We start from the raw sequence: 23,671 nt of genomic DNA on the forward strand, positions 1-23,671 counted from the left end.
TCTGTTAGTAGTGCGGCGTGGAGAAAATGGCGATCGAAAAATTCATGCGATGGATAAATTATGCATTAGAGGCACACTGGTCTATAAATTAACTGCTGTTTCACTGGTGGTATAATCTTTTAGATAAGAACTTGCGCAACGGAAAATTCACTAGTTTAATTAATCCAATTACTAATATTCTGAACGAAGAAATTAAAAAAGGTATCGCACGTAACTGAATAAAACTATATGTTGTACACTAACAAATCAATTCCAGAAAAGTTTATTATATAATTTGTTAAAAAAAGCATCATTTCAATTGAAATTACGTTGCAAACTATTTCCAGGTGCTATATTTTTTAAATTATCGAAAAGCTTCATCCACATCGTCCAGATTCAACGTCTACACCGATTCCTCACGGAAACCATCCTAAATACATCACAGTAACGACACATCCCGACTCCTCCTCTCGATAGTTGCAGTTAGTCGTTACTTCAGAACTCCAATCCCGTCTCCGTCACGGTGGAGCCTAATTTCCATGTGGCCGGTCGAAAAAATGATTTTCATCGATCAAACGTGGCCTCAGCATCGGGCAGCCGGTTTCTCTCTCTCTCCCTCTCTCCACGTCGTGAATAATCGATCGGTTCGGCACATCGACGAGTCGTTGTTTCGCCTCCGTCGAGCTGGCAGGAAAGAGGGCGGCTGCCGCGTCCGCGTCATCCTCGAGGAAACTGACCCCTCGCGATCGTGGTGGCCAACGATCGCGGGGGTACCCGGGGGAAACGTTCTATCAAGGCCGCGGCCGAGCTAGTCCTTTTATTTTCTGGCCATTTGACGAGAGCGACATGCCAGGCATTCCACGGTGGAATAGCCGTGTAACTATGCCCTCGGCATGGCCTGCGTGCATGCTTGTACGTGCGCGCGTGTGCGCCAGCTTCCTCGCCCGTGTGCGTTCGTACCATTCTACAGGGTGAGCCGCGGAAAAACGACCGTGCCGATTTTCTGCCGCGTGAAACCGTTTAATGGAAATTTCACGACCGCCCGTGGAACTTGCGAACGGTCTGCGATGGTATTGTTACGCGTCGCCGTTACACCCTGATTTTCCGTACGTTCCTAGTGGAACAGAATCGTTTCACGGTTCCGTTCGGAAAAACGCAACCTGATGCGATTCTAACGAGGGATTATTGTGCAGTTGGCCTGTGCGTTTGGAATGATTCGCGTGCGACTGTGTGGTGGTTTCCCCGGCGCACTTTGTTCGCGATAAACCAGGCGCGTGTTATTAATTTCGTTGGCGCGGGGTACCGATCGGGATTGAAAGATTCAGGCTTAACGAGCCGTGCTCTTTTTATCCCGCTTTCATCCATTTTCGATAGAGGTGTATGCATATTCATGGTAGGGGCTCGCGGCGCGGGGCTGTTAAACTAACCTTTTGCGGTTCACTCTAAATACGTTCGAGTCATTATGCTAATTGCCACGTTCAACATCGCGGACGTGCTGGTATCTGAAATATTTTGGCACAGAATCGGTCTATTCGCTTTCTCCTGTTCGCTATTTCCGTTCGTACAGACCTGGCTGACGTAAATACACTGCCGTTCGAAAGTATCGAGACGCCTCGCTTAATTGTAGTTAATGTTCGAAAATAGTTGCAGGTTCGATCACGAGTTTCATTCATATTATACATTCCTTACTAAAATTAGCACTTTCGAACGAGCATGTGCACAGAAATAATATATTTTCATCAGCAAAACGCAAGAGGAGTACTTTTCCAAGCTATTGTCCCAGCGACAATTAACCAAAGAGCGAAGAGTAGCCCGTTGGTCCCGTTTTACGAGGCGCTAATCACCCACGTGGCGAACGGCTCGATCAAGTTGTAAATCATTTTTGCAATTCCCATTTTCCCTCGAATTTTACTACTCGAAACGAGAGGCGAGCGTGGATGCGATATTAAAACGGAGCCCTCGGTTGACATTTATGCGTCTGGTTACACGTGTGCATGCACAGAGGCGCGACACGAAGGCGGGCCCGTGTGCGTGCGCGTAAAGGACGGGGACTCAAGGCCGATCGCCGGCCAACCCTTTCTCCATTCTGTACACGGCCCCAAGAAAGACAATTCGACGCCATTGCAGTTACCGCGAACGCGGCATATCTTTATCAACGCACGCTGCAACAGGGAACGAAGGATAACGTGTGGCCGTTTAAATAAGTGAATTCCACCGGCGACACGTAACTGTTTTGTCGAAGGCGTTGACGAGTGCCTTCCTGCGTTAGGTAAGCGTGTTTCCACGAAACTAATTGCCGTCAAATCTCGTCCTTGAATTGGCACGTTTCGCGACTCGTCCTTTCGATACAATTGGCCGTTCGGATTGAGTCATACGCGAGAGAACGCGGAAAAGGGCTGTAGAATTTCTGCGGACGTCTATCTTTTATCGAAAGTTTCTGGTTAATGGTCTGCTGATATGACTAAGTGGCAAAAAATGTATCATTTTTTTTACTGTATCTGCAGAGATATGAATTTGTACAAATAGTGACGATATTGTGGTTAATCGTTCCAGTAACTAATAAATGGTTTAAGTACTTGTAGGAAGGAAGTTTCTGATAATTGGTTTTCCGAAAAGAAACACTAAACTATGTTTATCTCAATGGAAATTAATAAAATTGATAGATTGTTTGAACATTCATAGATTTCTCTTGACCTTCTGTAAACGACGTCACATAAATTTTTCAGCTCAAGTACCTACGTTTGGTTAGAATTAGAAATTCAATGGAGGAGGAAAGTACAGGTTTACAACAGGAGAAAGTTGTGCTAAAAGGCAAACTGTTCGATAGCATGATCGGGTATCCGGCTATTTGGATAAGGGAAGCTTAAATACGAGGCTTAAATCAACTGCAAGTACACAAAATTTTAAATGCTTCGTAACTTCAAAAGTAAATTATTTTACTTTTTGTGCTAATTGTACGTTAAAATGGTCCATGACGCTGTAATACAATAGTTTAAGAAAAGAAAGTGGAAATCCACGAAAGTACCAGGGAAAACGGTAGAAAATTGTGAATTTCTTCGCAGTAATTTCACGAAAACACTTGCAACAAGAAAAGTCTAACGCGCTCAATTAATGGCCGCTTTCGTACATTAAGATTCCCCGTTAGGAGATTTTATTCGAGCCGTCGGTGCGTCAGCTGCTTCCGCATTCGTTCTACCTTTAAAAGTTAATTCATTTCGATCGAAAGAATTTCCCTACGTTTCACTTTCTATCGAGCAAGCACTTTCAAACTCACCGATCGGAAAAACGATCGTGTCAAGATTTCGTTTAACCTCTCGAGCGTTATGAATGGACGTAATGAATGCATGAGTTTCAGTTCACTGTACGCTACAAATCCATTAATGGTACTACGAGCTACTATTCAATACTCAGTTGCTATCAACCCGTATGAGACTTGGCTCGCAACAATTAATTAAGTTAACAAACACAAAATTGTCAAAGTGAACTTTCTTGAGTTAAGTATACAACTAATCTTTATTCTCAACATGAACTGTTAATTCCTAGTAACTTGATACTTTCTCTGTTCAATCAGCTCTAACTTTATTTTGATTCGAAACTAAATTAGTAAACTAATAATTAACTAAAGTTCCCGAAATATAGTGTTATCAACACCGCAATACGCATTTCAAGTTATTTAAAACAGAATTCAGAGCATATAAACTTGTTTGCGCATCAATCCAGCTGTAATTTAATAAAAACTCGATGCCAATTTGCGGTCGCAACGTTCTCGCTCCCGTTGTTTAACATATAATTCCGCCACTATTATTACTGCAGATTTTCTAGGCATAAAAATGCATAATAATACGTGTCGGACACAGTCGTCATAGTTCGCAGCGGAAGTGAAAAATTACTGAACACAGCAACACGGCTCTATCGAGGCTCGAAGGGTTGATCCTTTCATCCCGTTGACGTAGCGGCGCTCGTAGGATAAGATCGATTCGCGTTGGTCGATTTCCGTTCGAGTGTCAGGAGACGAAAGGCCGTGGCGGAACCGCCGATCGCATCGCGCTGGGAATCGAAAACGTACGCTCGATCGCCGAACATGTTTACGCGCTACGTGACTTTTCGTTTTAATGCTTTCTACGCATCGATACCCGTTTCACCTCGTGCGTACACGTTGTGCAAGTGCCGCGGGAATATTGATGGGCTTTCAAAACGAATTAACCAGAAGAGACCGCCTGTGAACGGACGAAGTTGCGCTACGCGCGGCCACCTTTGTTTCCTCCACTTTTCTGCCGCATGAACGATTGGTCCACTGATTATTTTCGAGAAAAACCATCGATGAGACCACGAAACAACAGGAAGAATGCGATACCGTGAAAAAATTGTGCAATCGAAGATTAATTCTTATTGAAAACTACGAAGCACTGGTATCAAGATGAATTTCTAATAATAGTAGCAACTATGTAATTGTAGTTCGTATGTAAGTTCTCGATAATCGACTGAGAACATTGGAGAAGGATATAGAAGAGATAGAAGTGAATGAAAAGTGGATAGAGGCACGTATCCTAGTGATTCTGTTATAGATATATGATGCACGTGGTTATCGTTCGTTTAAAAAGGCTTTTAGCTGCAACTGCAGCAATTTGAGAATAGAAAAAGTACTTGGTATCGCGTGTGGAAGACGTGCAAGGACATATTCCCTTTGATACTTGACTTTCCCGAGAGTTCATGGAGAGCGACCGGATATCCAGCGTGTAACGATCGCATCTTCCCAGAGAACTGGTTATAAGAGATTGTTGGTATCTGAAAGCTGTCCCGAGTACTTATTTCCGAACCATATTTGTATTATCCGTTAAGAAAACGTAGATGATAATGAACAAGCGCGTAGCACTGCTACTAATATCCAGTTATTTATCGTATTACGGTTAAACGTTATATCCTACCTGAATGTTTTTTTAAATATATCATTTGAATTCCAGCCCTGTAGGGTGTGAAATAAATTTCGAACGGTTATGAGTTACGTTACACGTACTTAGACCCTGTGAAGTTAGTAGAATGTAATTCCCTGGAAGGCTGACTTGCATCGACCGAAACTACTTGGGAATCTCAATGAGGACTCAAACGCCTCGCTTGAATATCAAAATTGAAGGAACGGCCTAGTACTAGAAACATAGTTAATCGAACATCCTTCTCTTCGTGTTCGACAACTCATTTACAATGTTAAATACCGTCGTTCTTTTTTTTTGATGGACGTAAAAGTATTCCTCGTCGAGCCTGATGCAAGCCTAGGAACTGTTACTAAACAATGTGAAAGCGGAGATTTGAGACCTGGAAACTATTTGGAAATATCTTGACAATTACGTACGCTGTTTAAGTTACATATGTGGAAGACGACATGATTTGCGAAAAAGAGGTATAGCTGACGGGTGATAACTGAAATTTCTTTGAAGTAATCGAGAATTTAGGAAAGTCAAGATGTTGATGAACTAAACATTTAAAGATTAAATATTAGTCAATTTTAGATGATTAACATGAACTTATTTTATATATAATTCACAACGTGAACTCAGTAAAGAACATTTCATCTCTACACAGCTTAAAACAATAGAGATACGCCTTGAAAGCTGGAAACTTCGTGTTACGTTCCTCAACTTTCTCCCAAATCCAATTCAAGCAATTGGAAATCATAAGAGTGGTTGACATTTAAGAATTTGTCAATTATGAATTATAATTTTCCCGATTTCTCGAAAGGACAATTTGCCAACCACTTGCGGTGAAGCAGTGACGCCCTCAGACAGATCGAAGCCAAGGGGGCGCCTTAATATGACGTTAGTTTGAAGGCACGCGCAAGGACACGCGCCATCCCTGAACCACGCGTCCTTCTTCAGAGCCCACGACCGGAAGTCCGATACGTACGACGCGAGCAATTACGGGGGTAATCACGGTTGGTCAGAGAACTGGCTGCGTGCCTTGTTCAAGGATCGTTTTGCTTCGGGGTCCCTGCGGCCACGCTCGACTTTCCGGTTTAACCGCTCCTTCTTCTAATCGCTCCTCTTCCTGCCGAATGATCTCTCCCCGTCCTTGATCTTTTCCACGCGCTTCAGCTAGTTGAAAAGTCCTATACAACCGATTCTCAGCTTCGTCACTTCCCAGCGTCGAATGATGTAGCGATACTTATCGATTCTATCTTTAATCATGGATCTCTCCCTCCCTCTGTCCCTCTGTGCACGTAAATTCATGAGAAAGCTAATGGAAAAACGAATTTTTTTCGCGAACACACATATATTTTGAAATTAAGAAAAATTCGAGCAAAACATTCACTCCTACCTGTTTAATTTGACAATCTTCCGACGTAAATGAACGAATTTTCGTTTTCTCTAAACCTGTTCACCCGAAATTTAATTGAACCGGTTCAATAAATGTGTCACAGTGTCACTAGAATTGATATATCGCAGCATGTAGTTCACGATACCACCGAACAGGTGATTATTCCCAGAAAAAAAAGACCTGTACGAACCAAAGACGGGACATTTGCAAACAAAGGGGGAAGATTCTCCTTTGTATATAATTGAAATCGTTTACTATGCACTCGACGCTCCACATAAGCTTCTCGCACGCACTGGAAACGCCATCCAACGGTTCACTAACTTCGCAATCGCTGTTCCTACTTTCCCACGTGTAGGAGACAGTTACATCAGCGGATGGTACACATCCGATGCGTAACGGATGAAACGAGCAAAAGAGGCGGACGATTTTTCTCGCGGTCATCCCGATATATCGAATGTACTATCGGCGAGCCAGAAACGGGATGGAAAGAGAACCTTCGAAGGTGTCGATCGTTGAACGGTGTCTAGTTTCATTCATCCGACTCTGATTGTGAGAATCGGGACGGGAATTTTTCTGAATGACCCAGGGGAATCCTTTGCTCTGAGTCACTGGCCTCTCGCGCGGTCCGATACCGCCGAACACCCGAAAAGTCACCGTCGTTTGTTAACCCTAAACTTTCACGTGGATAAATCTTTCGCTCCGCTGCGTTGAGTCAGAGAACCAGACCTTAATTCACACGCAACACGCATTTATTTTACTTTTTACTTTCTCACAGTTACAGGTTTGCCGCTGTTATCATTAGACGGCGGATGTATATGCAAATTCATATTTTTAGACGTGCAATTAAAGACGTTCTATCTAAGGGTGATCTGTCTCACCCTTCAAGCATCGTCATGTTTTACTTTGGTTGTTTTACATTTTTTACGCGTTAGGTACATCCTGTGCAACTTTTATGCATATCTTATTGGAACATCCTTGTCGACTCGCTTCTTGACAATTTTTACTTCGAAATTTGGAAAAAGTGTTCAAGCGTATTTTGTAAAAATATAAAATGTAAATTAAATTCTTTTTCTATTTGGCGACAGTTGGTCTCTTGTACGCTGAGGAGCAGAAAGATATAATTAGCTGGATTTAATTTTAATTTGTAAAGCAGCAACTGTGAAGATTTACAATCGGACAGGTAAAACTAATTGGCATTATCTCATATGAAATTTCAGACCTGTCCTCGGTCTGAACACGCGGTCGATGTCTCTAATATATTTTCCATTCTGAAACGGTGGTAATCTCATCCTTACATAACGCAGCTAGCATGACTCAATCTTGGGAACGCGTACAATCCGAGGAAATCTGTTACAATGGAAAACCATCATATGCGAACCTGTTGTGAATCCTACTGAGTCGAGAAAGTTTCGTTTCGTGTTCATTAAGTCTGTCAAACGAGAAGTTTGCAGACTTGAGTCTGTTCAATTTACAATACTTGGGATAAATTTAAATCATATCGACTAACCCATCCAATGATAAGTATTTTGCACATTGATGTAAGATATGTCTCCTAACATTGGGATCATACTTTGCGACAAATCATGCAACCACATCGCTAAAAAAATGAAACATTATTAGTGATTAAGAAAAGCGTTTCAGAAGCTCAATTTGTTAAAACGAAACGAAGAATAGAAAAAATGGTAAACCAAAGAAGAAGGTGAAAATATGAAATGCCACAATTTCATTTTTAATACATTAATAATATCCGCGAAAGACCTTTCATACACATCCACTCTGAGCCACCCTAAATAAAAAACAAACTGAATATTCCACACGATCATTCAACCTGAATAAATAATTGAAAGATATATTCAAACCAGAGTAAATAACAGCTGCGTGACACTTTGTAAGTCGCGCACCACAGAAATCACACAAAGTGAGCACTCTCCATTTATCCACGATCACAAAAGTGACGTGCGCCAATAAAGGGCGAGGCGGAAAGGAACGAATTTCGTGGTGCGAGCACGTCCGCGGCCGTCACGACTGGCGAGCACGTCTGGCGTCTATTCTGAAACCGTTTCCCGCCGACGAGGAACGCGAAGTTTCGTTCCTTTTGTCGCTTTAATTAGAGCGCGAGCCCGCGCGCCAAATTGTCCTATTCAGAACGAAATGCAAAAGGGGTGTAGGACGTGCTCGCGACCGTGCGTCGACTCTTCATCGAGGCGTCGCGATGTATTCCGGGGCCCTGAGGTGGCCGTTCAAGGTGAATACGAAACAAGATTTTCCAGGTTGTTGCGACAACGTTGAATTCTAAATGGTGCCGAATGTCGGCCGTAGAAACGATCGTGCAACGCCAATGGGTGATAGCGATTGGGGCCGCGTACGAGGATCGTAAAGGAGATCGTGAAAATTGAATGGTTACCCGGTTAAACCCTAACCGCAGCTGGCTGTGCAAAGTGCACAGTTAAGTGGATTGTTTGAACAGAGTGACGTGGAATATAAATTAGTATTCGATGGTATATGGGTATACGGAAAGTGAATGTTACGTAAGGTACGCGAAGATTGCCATTCCGTGGCAATGATGAATACCCAGTCGGAATCTGTGGTCGAATGATTGAAACGTAATTTGTATTAATAAATGTATCATTTCTTTATGAATAGATGGAGGTAAAATTAAATTTGAGATTAGAGATTTGTAGAGACTGGATTTGAGGTACAATGTTTGCGTTTAAAGTCAATATTGATTTTAAAATTAAGTGCTTCTTGTAGAATGTTATTTGAGAGCAAATAGGTTTAATTGTGAGATCTCTGCTGGTTATTATTACAGATATACAGTTTTGCATTTTAATATGCTATATTATATTCGTATTTCTTAGAGGTGGTGCTCTTTTGAAGTTTAAAGCGGACAGATTTCGATCAAAATACAAGGGAAATCACAAAACGATTAACACGTTACGTGAGGTTCTCTAAAAACACGTGTGCCATCGTTTCTTGAACTCAAAGCTGTCACGTCGTATCACATACCTGTTCAAGGACAAGGACAACCTCTCTTTTGAAAGCCATGTACGAGTGGAATACGAAATATCCGTTTAAGCAAGTTAATCCGGAAAACGAAACATCAGCTCTAGCATAATTTTTAGTAAACTCATATTATTTTTATTTTTATTTCAAAACAAAATCAGCTAACACATCTATATGTAAATTAATTACGTACAAAGCTTGCGATATAGTTCATAAGCAACAAAATTGTCGGTTGTTCATCATTTCAGAAATATTTTCAAGGCAGAAAGCGTGGTTATTTTTTACTAACATCAATAATTTGCTTTACTTATTAATTCTTCCTCGCGAAAGTAAAATAGGTCGTTCTTTAATTAAGTTTGGGTTATTTTTTAGGGTCGAGGGTATAAGGGGTGAGGCGGAGTCCACGCACCCGCATTTTAACTTCTAATAGATATGATAAGCGAAGATGATAAACCTCATACATGTAATTTGTATCCACTGAAGCTAGCTTCGAGTTAGGTTCTAGTTATGTTCATTAAAACAGGAACACGGGGCGAAAACTTTGCAGCTCATATATTATACTTTTTCCACACAAATGATGAGTGTTATTGAATAACTAATAATTAAAGGAAATGCGTGAAACATTAATCTTCGTAAAATTTGTTAACTCCGCTCTCCAACTTAACTGTAAGACATATTGGCGCAAAAAATTACAAGTCAACTAAACTGTTCTACGTCTAGTATGTAATTTCGCGTCCTGCACCTGCGTAACAGTAATTACGAAGACGTGTCGTAGAGAAAAAGGGTTAAAAGAACGACGAGTATAATTTCCTTCCAACTGGGCGGAGTGACGCGGCATTTTACAAACTCTAGTTTATCGTCGCTTAGTTCATCGATTTAGTTCCTTCTTTCGTTCGAAACAAAACTATACCCATCATCTAAAATTTATTTCATTCCAATCAATATTCATATTGTCACCAGCAACCAATGCTAAAGCACTTTACATTAATTTCCAATTCAATTGCTCCGACAAAACAATTCTACCCACTCAATAACCACAACACAAAACATTCTATGTTCAAAGAGTTAATTTCCTAAAATAAATTCCCACATTTAAATACATACATACCTGCAACAATAAACATTTCACTCCATCGAGAAGAGACAAATGTGTCGTACCCCAAAAAACCACAGAGGAAGCAACAAAAAAAGCAGTTATGGTCGCTCGAAGCGTCTGGCATTACATTCAGTTTCGGGGGTTGGCAGAGGGCAAACGCTCGCTTCTTTTTAGACTTTCTCAGCCGGTTACGTAAACTCAGGGCGTTAGCAAACACGGCCGACCGGTTGAACAAAAATTCATGCATAATAATAATCCGACGATATGGCCAGGCGTAGACGGCCTTCCCGGTTGTCGGCTCGAGGCTGTTCTGATATCTGTCGACCGGATTACTATCAGAGCGTAAGGAGCGGAAAGGGTACGCTCGGGCGTAGAGACGGTGAGGCGCCGTGACACGCGCGATACGCGCGTACGGGCTTGTTCTACCGTGACGGTGCCCGATTTAAGCCCGAGATATTAAACTGGTCCACCGTCCCTATCCGCGGACGCGATAATTTAAGCGGTAACACGCTAAACCGTGGAATGCGAGGCTCGCGCGCAGCCATCCGGAGAACCGCGATTTTAGTACGATTTCCAGGCGGTTCATTTGCCCCGCGAAAAATGCCCGGCTAACGCGCCGGTTAGCGAAACGATATTGCAATTCACCGGGTTCGTATCGAAGGGTGCGGCTGTTTCAACGCTGCTACCAGCTCTCGAAATATTTTGTTAATACTGTTACTGTATCTGTAGAAAAATTTATTGGATCATTGGGAGAATGAATTTTCAACGTGACATGGAAGTAGAAGCTTGTATGCGTATGTTAAGAGTTGCCGTTTTTGTAAACGTTGTCTACAAGTAAGAAAGTAAAAGGAAAAGGAATGTAACATGATTGCAACCATAAAATGCAATCATTGTTTTGCAGCGATTTTTATGTAGATAGTTGGATTTTTCTTATAGTTTTGCAGTAGCTTTTTGTACTCATTTTTCATTGTGTGGAATAGAGACAAAAGCTTGTTACACAATTACATATACGGGTTAATTAATCAATTAATTAAGAACAACTGCAAAGTTGCATCGCACGAAGTTAAACTTGTAATTAAAAATAAAAACTTTTCTCAAGTACATCAAGTAGTCTAATGATTTTTAACTGACAGCTCAATAGATGTGACGCAACACGTAAAATCCCCACCGAAAGAGCGAGATAATAAAAACAATTGACGGTTATTTCGTCACGTGGACCGTTACAAGACGTGCGATGAAGATCAACGGATAAAATACAATTATTTCATCGTGTACCGGACAAAATCGACCGAGTAAAACCGCTCGCAATGTGAAATGAAGCGACGCGACTGTCGCTCGCCTAAATGCCCTGGAAACCTCCGGTGTGAAACCGCTGTTACTACGCTCCGTTCGCCGCGGAAAAATGAGTGCGCGCACGGGCTGAGTTATGCGCACCCCGCGATACAATTCGAGAGTTTGTGCAATCGCGTGCCATTCCAAATTGTCTTCTAAATGTTCCTGTACGTTCCCTTTTTTATCGTTGCTCCTTCAGCACGGCTGCGTGCCTCGAATTACGATCGAAGAGGTTGGATACATCGACACGTGCAAATGAGAACATCTTAGAGAAGAAAATGGGTCACAATCTCTTATTCCGTTATGAATATTAAATTTTATTACATTTTTGTAATACTTAACGATCTCTGAGAGACTGAACCACGAGTCACAGCTCTCAACACGATGCACAGAGATCAAAGGTAGCTTAGAAAGCAATATCGCTGGCTAAAAACTTCGTAGCATGTCAAATCAACTCTCCGTGACAAATCCTCGAACGACTCTTGATCCAACAGCCGGAAAATCGAACGAGCAGCGTTACCCGCGAAGTTATCGCCGCGTTTTAACATGGTCCAACGAATTAACGGTTACCAAGATCGATCGCGTGCGGTTTTTCGCGTCGAACCGCGCTCAGAACGGAGGGCAAAAAATAGGTGGAAAAAAACCGACACGGGTACAATATCCGCTGTTACTTATGGAACGACACCAATAATTATGCGGCACGCGAAACAAGTATTGGCAGGGCCCGTGTGCTCGTTATATTCGGACTTTCACTCCATGCGCCACTTAAACGGGCACCCTCCCTCCGTTTCCCTGCTGACCCCCGTTTAAACGCGCGTAAGTATCCGTGGACAAAGCGAAGACAAGTTACTCCTTTTACATTCCTTCCGGCGATTGGAACGCGGCGCGGCCGATCGTACGTTAAGTATCGCGGCGTCGAATCACGACGCGTCCACTGTGCGTATTACCAACGATTTTACGAGGGAAGAAACACCACGAGCGAACTTTCACTCGAGGGCTTTCGTTTCGCGATGAACCGCGCCCGCCGCGATAAACGACCGCGTGCACTCCAATAACCGCGAGACGATTTCGGTCACTGCAAACTCTTCCGCGTGAAACGCGATGCTGCTCTCGCTGCTGCGACGCTCGAACGATTCGATTGTTCGAATGGAAGGATTCAAGCGGTATATCGTATCTCAGCGAAGAATCTGATAGATCAGTGGAACTGGCGACGAACCAATTCCGTCTATTCCGTTGTCTGCGAGCAATGACATAATTTTATTGCATTCCTTTAGCGTCGAGTATCACGGTTGCGGCGGCTCGTTGGATACGCTTTTTGCGGTGCGCTGTTTTCGTGATAAATCACTGGAAAAAATACACCACGTGCCTAACAACTTGCAACGGAATTCGTTCTACTTTCTAGACCAGTTCTCGGAAATAATTCGATTTCAATTTGTATCTTGTATTCGATTAGTGTAATCGTTGGAAATTATTCTCATTCTCGAGAGGTTTCTCGTATATATACCATCCTGTAGATTAAAAGCAACTATCACTTAAAAATTAACAAAGTAACAAAATAAAAAGCATTGTTCCCTTTTCAAGAATTATTCTGATCCAGAGAAGATGGACAACCACAAATGTATATCGTGCTTGAAAAAATCAGTCTCGACTGAAAGTAAAATATTTAAAGCCCGTTTTACTCTCGCAATTTTTCTCTCGACCAATTCCTTACGTACCACCGAAGCTTGCTCGCAATCAGTCAGAGCAGGCTCGGAATTCAATTGCTATACGATTCCCTACGAGCGGCCATTGTAGCGGCGAAACGGAAGCGTGTTGAAAATGGATGAATAGCACGGTGAATAGCCGATATCGCCGGCCACGACCAATAAGAGAATAATAAACCAGTAACGACGCGTACGAAACTCCGTTTGCGGACGCGTTCCCTGCGTAATTTATAAGCACGTTTCAATTAACCAGTTATCTCTAGATTCCCCGTTACAGACTTACGGACACGAGCATCCAGCGTGCGCGCTCGATGAAAAGAATAACGCAGCAAAGGACGGCGATAAGCTGTCGATATATATATGTATATACATATTGGCATAATAGCACCTAGTTGCGTGGCGGAGTAAAAAAAACGGATCGGTATGTTGTTACATCGATTTTTCTCTTATTGCGCCACGTCTGCGTTACAAATCTCGCGTAATTAACGTATTCGATCAACTTTCGTTTTCATTACCAATTTCGTGCTACTGGTTTCGAGATCGAGAACTGCCGTTACGCAAGATGCTTGGACGAAAACATCGGGGAGATCACGCGGGAATCATTAAAACGGAGCAACCGCTCTGCTACCAGCAGTCGTTACCGCGCTGTCAGCTTTTTTTCATTGTTCCGATGGACGTGAATGTATACGCTTAACGAATTGTATTTGTTGTGTGCACAGTAGACGCTCGTAAAGTGGTTATGTTGTGCTTCACGTGGATCCGCGTTATAGGTAATCGTGGTGTACGGGAATTTTTCTCGCGTAACGCGTACTCGCAACGCTGCATTAGAAGCGGACGCGTGAAAAAGTAAATGAAGTCAGTAATGATGAAAAAAATGATGCAATACTAAGTTATAGCATATTTAATAATTGTTACTTAAATAGAATAGAATAAAAAGAAGATTTAAAATTTATATGGAATAATTAATCTTCTCTGACTTAATGTAACAATTATCTACCCACATATTTATATTTGTTTAATTTAATTCTATATGCTTATTCAGTCACTTGCGATGATCGTCCCAAAGAGATCTGTCTATGACTAGTTCATGAGAGAAAAGAGTAATCGTTTTGACAGCAGTTGTACGGTTCTCCAAATAATTTTACGTGGACGAATCAATTCGCGAAGCTTCCGAGTTGGTCGACTAAGATGGATAACTCAAAACATGCCCATCAAGCCTTGGCTGATCAGCTAATTAAATTCCTTGTAATTAGGTGCCGCTCGTTTGCAGTAATATCGAGAGTTTTCTGGCGATCTAACGTATGTTAATTTGTACATGGGTGATGAATTATACGAGGAAGTGGATATTATACATAGATCGTATCGTAGACCAGCTGCGTGTACTCCGATTTTACACGAAGTGCGTACAGTCGTGTGCTTTTTATTCAACGCCTCTCAAAATTGCAAAATGCCAATTAACGCCGAATTGGCAATTTGTTGGAAAAGTGATTAACGAATTAACTCACGAGGATATAACACTGTAGTAGTTTCATATCGTTCTTTAACAAATTTCCTAACTACTACATTGTTTGATTAATTTATTCTCTTCTCTGATGTTTCCTTTACTCCGAAAAGGAATATATAATTTAGAAACTTTGAATAATCCACACTCGCGCAATTAATGAATGCAAAAGAATTTAATAAATCTTCAGTTGTCTAATTTCCACGCGAGGAATAATAGAATCTTAAATAATTAATTACGACGCACGAAGAAAATATGATTTTAATGTACTGAATTCCAAATAAATATCATCAATTAATTAACAATTTATATTTAATATTTGTCTTCTTGCAGAAGATTTTGTGTACTGTACATATAAAATAAATATTTTCGAAATATACCTTCAAAGTTTCCTGAGTGATACTTCAGATATAACGCAGATGATAACAAACATTGTTATCGATAGCTCGATCAAAAATGACGCATGACACTTTGTGCAGAACAAATAAAAGATTGTCTAGAAATACACACACAAATGTTATCAGGTCGATATTGACTTCGATTTTTGCAACAGACCATTTTTGGAAATTGGAACTGCGTCCAATATTTCAATTAATCAATAAAACAATTAACATAAATTAAAACAATAATTGTAACATAAATTGATGTTACATACAATAAGTAAAATTGAACGAATGTAAATGTGTGGTGATTTACAGATTTGGTAATTTTAGTCTCAATTATGCAATAACGCAAAAGAGAAAGTCGTAATTCTTAACACAGCATGCAAACTACGTTTCGCAATATATAAATGCATTTAGAAACGTAGCTCAATCAAAAAGTAATTAGGTCACTCTAATCCACATTCAATGACACTACACTAAAGAACGCTAAACTTACCATCCTCTACAGTCAATATATATGTGCAATCTCCGTATTCTTTGAGATGTTAGTCATAACGATGAGATCAGTATGCGTTCTCAGAAAAAATCCTATCGAAACCCTAAAAAGCATTATAAATCTTGCACCACCTCGTTGCCGTCTCCTTTTTAAATCTATCACCTTCTTTATCAGACAATACGAGTTATTACTCAATTCGATGATTGAAGTGTCCGATAACAACAAAAAGTCAATAAAACTAAGAGTGTTTTACTTGGTACCGCTATGAACATGCTTTCACTCGTTTTTAGCGGCATAAAAATTAACTTATAGTTAAAAAATATGATAAAAACCATTACACGATTTATCGTAATGTTTTCATTGACCGTTGTCAGTCGACTGTGCAATCCCATCGAGTCATTCAACGCAGAAGAAATTCAGAGAAGTGCAAGTAATTGTTTACCGCTCGTGGCGATTGTTTATTACGCAAAAGTCTGAGACATCCGCGTGAGAGTCTTAAAAATTCATCTCCCGGATGAATGCGAAGTGGGAGAAGAAGGAAACGAGAAAGAATGTGAAAGCTTCCTGAAAATTTTTAGGCAAATTAACCTAGCGTCCCCAAAATTGTATCCGTGGTAATACGGTCGTTCACATGTTTAGAATGTGGCGTCTTCAGAGCGTCGTAAAGCGTTCTCGTTAATTACGAATAATATGATTACGCGATTCTTCCCATGGTTTCCCTTTTGTGAGACCAGACAGCAACGAACACGCGCAACAGGGAACTCGACGGTGATTCACACAGAGCTGAAGAAGCGCCAGAATGAAATTCCGGTGGTTGAAATTTTAACACGTGCGCGCGGGGCAACAACATCAGATACTTCGCGTATCGATCGGATTGATACGTTCCGATAAACTGACGAATAATCGCATGCACGATATCGTTGCGAATCGTTATTAAGAATAAGATCTGAATGATGTAATTATTGATAATTATTCGTTTTTGTCTTTAAAGTATAATTTTCAAACCTCGTCAAAGAAAAAAGTTAATTTAAGGGTATTTGTTAAAGGGCAAAAGGAGACTACACGAAAGAACTTCTCCTCTTCAGAATTTCATTTTGAAACATTTAATGAAAACATATTGAAAATATTAAAGAGCCTTCACATGCAGTATCAAGGTGTAAAAAAAAGAAGATTACGTATGTGATAGAAAAAATTTCAAATACATTTCGCAAGGAAGCCTCTAATTCGATTCGTATCGATTCTCGCGAGCGGATCGTTCGTAAAATATTTTAACAGCTGTCCAGCTCCATGTGTCTACCGTTCCATTGTCATCGCGAGACGCGACGGCTCCCAGAAGAAGAGCAAACAGTTTCTCGATTTTCCCACGAATCAATACGTGAAAATGGATACAACCACCGCTGTTTAATTAGGATCATTATCTCTCGCGTTATCCAGGTTAGGGCGCGTTACACGCTCGTTATCACCCTTAAGGAGTTAACGAATTCTGTGAACATACCTGATACCTGCCCTCGTTGAAGATCGACGCGTTCAACAGTGGTCCCAGTGAATCATCCTTGGTCCTGCTCCTAACGGCGTATCCGTCCGTTGGTATGCTTGCGTTTCCTCGAAGAGCGCACAATTACGGGAGAGAAGTTTCGCGATACACGATCGAAGACCTGACAGAGCTACTGGCGACCGCGAGGTACACACGGTCAAACACCGTCTGTTTAGACCGGCCGAGCGGGTCCGTGCGACTGAACGTGGTTCTCGTTGCGCCTTCACCGACAGCCTCGATTCCTGCCTTCTCTCTTTCTCTTTTCCGCTCCCTCTCCGTCGCCTGCTGTCTCTCCCTTTCTCCCTATGCAAATAGAAAATTGTACAGTGACAATCGGTTCTGGCACGCGATCTTTTCACGGCGATCGGCTAAATCGACGTGCGCCCGTCAGTAATTTACTTGCACGAATTTTCGGAACCGCGCGTCGACTTCGTTTAAAGTTTTGCGCTTCCAAGTATATTTTCTAATGAATTAATCGTAAATAACGATATCGATATCGATGTTTCAAATTTTGTAACTTCTGCAGATAAACGTGTATCCAGATATATATGGATATTGTGTTATTTATTAATAAACTGTATGGTTAACAAATGTTTTTAAAGTTGTGCTAGTTTTTGCTTGGAATAGTTGTGCTGTTTCAAATGATAGCATCCATTAGGTTTTCATTGATGGACATATGTTTCTTATTATGATAATTGCGATAATTGCACCAACTTATCCGTGTTTCTGCGTCTACACCTTTTAATTAACTCGAACAGGATCTACACTTCGACTAAACTTGTACAACCTCGATTTACTAAACGTTCCTGTCTGAAGATGTTTTTTTATATTCAAAGCTTCAAGTATTTATCGTTGGATATTAATTTTTAAAGTATCTTCGAACGTACAATCGCAAATTTAGATTAAATCATTGCTGTCGCAACTAAGTATGAACAATCGATCTTAGTTGTCCATAAAACATAGATATGTTCTCATTAATGTCGCGTACTTTCGATGGCTATATTCGTGGCTTCGAATGTAACTTACTCCCGTCTCTGTTACTCATTCCTCTACTTATGTCATTTTCTAGATCAAAGTTATGTAGCGCGATGCCGTATGGGCGTGGAATTGACATTGAACGGAGTAGAAGAATTATCCTTATTCGAGTTAGCGCGGAGAAAGGCGCGTGAGAAAATAAAATCTGTGACATTTGAATGTTCGACTTGGCGCATTAAGCGCACGACATTTGAATTAATACGAACGGTCAATAACAGGACACCCAGTCATTAATATGATACTAAAGCCAACAATAGGGCATTATTCATAAACGACAGTCACAGAAATTCGATTACATTGTAAAGTGCAATTATATTTTTTTTTTTAATGGAGTATCAATTAGAGTGCTACATGTGAATGTATAGAATATATATGTATAAAGATATAGTTGTTAAAAAGATGAATATTGAATACGTTTATTTTTAATGAAGAAAAATGTACTTCTTTACATATATTATTAGTATGATTATACGTCATTACAACCACGATTTTGTTACTTCTACTTCGTGCAAATAGGGGCACCGACATTGAACAGTTGACATTGAGTGCCGGGAAGCAGCCATTAAGCTCAATATCAATGCACACCACGATTGACCGTAGTGTCACTAACCCTGATAAAACAGTGTCTACCCTCTTTCACCTTGTTTGAATACAAAATATTTTACATTTTTGTAACGCGATAAATGTTTAAACATGCTGGTACGAGTATAAAGGGACACGTCTGTAAATGTATGTAACTATTCGGACGTTTGTATCTCAATACTGAAACATTTTTACAATTGAAATAATTTGAGGATAATTTAACCGTACGTACATATTTGAACACATTCATATTTATATGTTTATGGTTATTTGACGTTCATTTTTATAATGAGTATCGTATAACTTTAACAGCTACTTCAAATATTCATTCATCATCTTTATTGTTCGATGAATGAACGGGAAAATATTTGTACGAAGTATTTCCATATAATATGTCTCGCGTTAGTATTTCGAATCTACGCCAAGATACCAATTTTTTCAGAGTATTACGGTTTCAAAGTGTCACGCATCATGGAGCGATGCAGCCGCATATCGCATGCACGAGTACACGTATTATTTTATTGGCACTTTCGAGGACACGTGCGTGGTTTAACTGTAAAACTTAATGTTTCACTGCGAAACGACAGGCCAAACCTCGTGACTGGGCTGTAATTTTCGTTTCGCTCCATTGTTCGCGAGCAATAAAAATTGATCGTTACTCATGTCCCGCGTTACTGGGTTCATATGAAAGTTTACGAGACCAAGGGGTGCCGTGTATATTTTTCTTCATCGTACAGATCGCGTAATTCCGTTTTTTATGAACTCAATTAAAACCTATTTTTCCTCAATAATTCACAGAAAATCCAAGTTATGGTGATGTTACTAAATACAATTTGGAATAAATATTGTGTCAAAATAGAAGAAAATAGAAAGAAAACGAACGAATTTTTTCTAAATCCTAACACAAAAATGTATTTTATCTGACCTTATTTCGCTGATTCTAAATTAAAAAATTTTAAAATATAGTCACATGGAAGCCATAGTTTAAAGTCATAGAGGCAATTATTATATCGCCAAATTAATGACTTATAGCAAATGCAAATATGAGATAGTTGTATATGCAAATAAATACCAGGAAGAATATATTCTTCTACATCACTCTACTGCCTCTACTACATGAGCATGTAACTATTTCTTTTTTCTTTAGTAAGACGAATTGATAATACATACAATAATGCACGTAAAAATCGCCTAATCTTCTATTATTAATTTTGTCCACGTTATCATAAACTAGGAAGAATATCAGCTACAACGGATAACTATGGTTTTCACCATGATTAGGGGAAACACGTGTCTGATAAGACAATGATGTACTACAGCGATTCAGCTATTTCCTGTTAGAAAGCCTGCTACGAACTAAAGTGTAAAGTTATTGCTGAGTTATAATTTATAATTACAGCGTTGAAATGCCCCTCGTGCAGATATTCGTAATTTACATCGTATGAATTTCTTTTCTTTTCACGGTACATAATCACGTAATAATCAGAAACATAAATATTCCAATTTGATAAAATCAAAAGCATGATTTCAGTACTCTTTCTCTCTCTCTCTTTTACAATGATTGTAATAAGAAAAGATACCCATAATATCATCCCAGTTACGTTATTCCGTTATTTGGTCAATGTTACATATTCATTACGTTTTCGTTCTTCATGCAAAACACAGAAAAATCAAGTTCGTGAGAGGGCTTATTGTGCGAAGTTATTGTTAGAAATGAAACGGGTTTTGAATGCCCTACATCATGTACATACATACATTCCTCTCTATTGTAAGACGTATAGTAGCTTCAATAATAGATTACTTTATAATATTTATTTAAATGTGTTAGTTTCCAGGTAAAAGTACTATGTTGTTTCTTTGTAACGAATATTGTGTAACATTATTTTGAAAATTGTATTACTTTGAGTGAAGCTATAAATGTATTGAAAATTATTCTACGATCTATTCCATTTTACATTATTCTGAGTAACAAAGTGAATGCAGAAAAAATAACGAGGTTATTAACTTAAATGGAGTCGAGTATTTTAAATTTAATTTATTCGAAACTACATATCCGTAACATAATCTACTTTCACCATCTAAAGAGGAATAAATATATACAAAATAATCAAAAGTTACAGAACTTACGATTCTTCTAATTGAATTGCTGATCTGATCAAGCTGTTGAATTATCAGAACTATGATCACTGTCAATTGATGACACCTTACAGCTTTCGCAGACATTGCAAGTAAGATATTTAACAACTAATTGACGCGAGTTGGCACAATGTTCAAAACAACGACTTAACAGCGTTCATAGAAATAGAGAACAACCGAATATAAAATAAAGCGACGCTTACCTGATGTTTTCGAAACGTTGGCGCGGCTCTCCCATGAAAGCTGGCGCGTCGATCGTAAGAAAAACTACCGACCGAGCGGAGTAGCTTCATTTTTTGGATGGAGTACACGTTCTAAACAACTGTTACGCACGGTTCGCGATCCGTGTTCCAGTCCCGAGTGTTGCGGGAGCCTCGATTCAGCCGCGATAGATTTCTCCCTGAAAACATTAGCGCCGAGGTAAATGTGTCGCTGAAACGACGAACTACGTGCAAGACGAGAGTGTTACGTACAACGTATACCAGGCTTGTCCTTAATCGTATATAATACGAGTGCGATAAAACCGTGCAATACTTAACGGAACAAAATAACGACGTTCGCAGAGATTGGCCATCTTGGAAAGATATGTCGTATCGGTTAAAACGTCAACAATATAGTGTGCATTGTTCGATACATGCCGCCAGCTTGCTTTAACTACGGTTGACTATACACCTAATCATCGGAAGTAAAGGCGACACGGTGGCGTATTTGACACGCGGACGTAATCGCATAAGAAGCACAGCTTCGTTAAATGATGAATCGCACTGACGGATTGGTACAACGACGACGTGTGGTTAACAGTAGTAGTGGCAGTAGTCTAGGCCAGGACGGCTCCAATGATGTTGGTCAAAACGATAAACTGTCTGGCCATGGCACGGACACGGACTGTTCCATGCAGAAAGATCTCAACTCGAATCCCACGGTCGACGATGATTCTGATAAGGAAACGAGATTAACGCTTATGGAGGAAGTTTTGCTGCTTGGCCTCAAGGACAAGGAGGTGTGTTGTTGTTGTTGTCTACAATCTTTGTTGAATTCTTTTAGCATCGTATTTACCAAGAATCGCGGGGCTCTGTACATGAGTTTTCAATTGCATCTTTCATTTCCAGGGTTACACATCGTTTTGGAATGATTGTATAAGTTCCGGTTTACGTGGTTGCATTCTGGCCGAACTTGGATTCCGTGGTCGCGTCGAATTAGAGAAAGCTGGTATGCGTAAGAAGGGATTGTTAGTAAGGAAACTTCTGCTGAAGAATGATGCTCCCACTGGAGACGTTTTGTTAGACGAAGCTCTGAAACATTTAAAAGAAACAGATCCGCCTGAAACTGTTCCTAGTTGGATCGAATACCTCAGTGGTTAGTTTATCTGTGCATTATTTGAGAATATATCTATATTGTCATAAAATACATTATTTGAAATATCTCTTCTCGCTTAGGGGAAACATGGAATCCACTCAAATTGAGATATCAATTAAAGAATGTCAGAGAAAGATTAGCTAAAAATCTTGTCGAAAAAGGAGTTCTAACAACTGAGAAACAAAATTTCTTACTCTTCGATATGACTACTCACCCTCTTACTGATAACCTTGCCAAAAGTCGTCTTGTAAAAAAGGTAAACTTTGTTCATAAGGAATGTTCAGCCTAACAAATTTTATAATCTTTTAACTTTGTGCAATCAAAGAAAATTTACCTTTTTAGATACAAGAAGCTGTGTTAAGCCGGTGGGTCAACGATGCTGGTCGTATGGATAGGCGAACACTAGCTTTAGTTATTCTAGCTCATGCGGCTGATGTCTTAGAAAATGCGTTCGCACCACTCTGCGATGATGATTACGATGTAGCGATGCGACGAGTACGGACATTATTGGACCTTGACTTTGAAACAGAAGCTGCTAAACCTAATGCTAATCCAGTACTCTGGGCAGTATTTGCTGCATTCACTAAGTAACAGCCCTTTCACAAACTACAAGTGTATAAAGTAAATAGCTGGATACTAGCGTGAATAATACCTGGGACTGTCAATTTTGCATGAATTTTAGTTGCAATCAGAAATGGAACTAGCTGCAATCATTGTTAACGATCATACAATTCAGACCAAATACCTTGAACCCGACTGTGTAAGGCAGATCTTAGAATATTAGTCATTTCCATTATTGTTATTTAATACATTTGATAGCTGAATTATGACTATTCATATTTAAATATTACGAAAGAAAAGAAAAAAAAAAAGAAGCGTTATGAATACTTAAAAGTGTGAATGAGTACTTTGCGTGTGGGGTAGTGCCATGTCAGCTCAGGAACGAAAGATTGCACTGTGCTGAGTTTTGCCTCGTATCTTCTCAGTGTCCATCATGTCTGCACATAGTGACTACAAATATGTTCATAGACGTGGTAATCGTGTGGCCGACATTCAATGTCAGAAGAAGTGCCACATTTTTGCTAGCTGTCTGAATGTTAAAGCAATGAAAGTAATTCTTTGCACAGTTGTGTGAAAATGACGAAATTTCTACCGTTTCTTTATGTCTGTCTCCTCTTTATATAAAAGAAAAAAAAACAAACAAACTCGACTTTTAATAGATTTAA

The 23,671-nt window shown here is 40.0% G+C and overlaps 2 protein-coding genes across 3 annotated transcripts in view; one reads left to right on the top strand and one right to left on the bottom strand.

Moving 5' to 3' along the window:
• The window catches only part of LOC143423259 (uncharacterized), a 65,116-nt gene extending 47,676 nt beyond the window's left edge, over positions 1-17,440 (bottom strand). The window contains exon 1 of the mRNA XM_076894461.1: positions 17,298-17,440. The gene's annotated coding sequence lies outside the window, so the exon portion shown is untranslated. The remainder of the gene's footprint in view (positions 1-17,297) is intronic.
• Positions 17,441-21,444: 4,004 nt separating this feature from the next.
• Sau (Golgi phosphoprotein 3 homolog sauron) lies at positions 21,445-23,636 on the top strand. Of its 2 annotated transcripts, XM_076894478.1 has the most exons (5): positions 21,445-22,089; positions 22,199-22,445; positions 22,526-22,701; positions 22,788-23,032; positions 23,128-23,636. In XM_076894478.1, the coding sequence occupies exons 1-5, from the start codon at positions 21,841-21,843 to the stop codon at positions 23,147-23,149; spliced, it is 939 nt and encodes a 312-aa protein (XP_076750593.1). In that variant the 5' UTR covers positions 21,445-21,840; the 3' UTR covers positions 23,150-23,636. The 2 variants fall into 2 exon arrangements, with proteins under 2 accessions (XP_076750593.1, XP_076750594.1); XM_076894479.1 differs by having other exon boundaries at positions 21,447-22,089; positions 22,788-23,635.
• The last annotated feature ends 35 nt before the right edge of the window (positions 23,637-23,671 follow it).

The sequence above is a fragment of the Xylocopa sonorina genome, chromosome 4, assembly GCF_050948175.1.
Source record: "Xylocopa sonorina isolate GNS202 chromosome 4, iyXylSono1_principal, whole genome shotgun sequence".
Taxonomy (NCBI): domain Eukaryota; kingdom Metazoa; phylum Arthropoda; class Insecta; order Hymenoptera; family Apidae; genus Xylocopa; species Xylocopa sonorina.

Coding starts and splice junctions, on each gene's coding strand:
- Sau (XM_076894478.1), top strand. CDS start 21,841: ATGATGAATCGCACTGACGGATTGGTACAACGACGACGTGTGGTTAAC. Junction 22,090..22,198: donor TTGGCCTCAAGGACAAGGAG/GTGTGTTGTTGT, acceptor TTTCATTTCCAG/GGTTACACATCGTTTTGGAA. Junction 23,033..23,127: donor GTATTTGCTGCATTCACTAA/GTAACAGCCCTT, acceptor CATGAATTTTAG/TTGCAATCAGAAATGGAACT.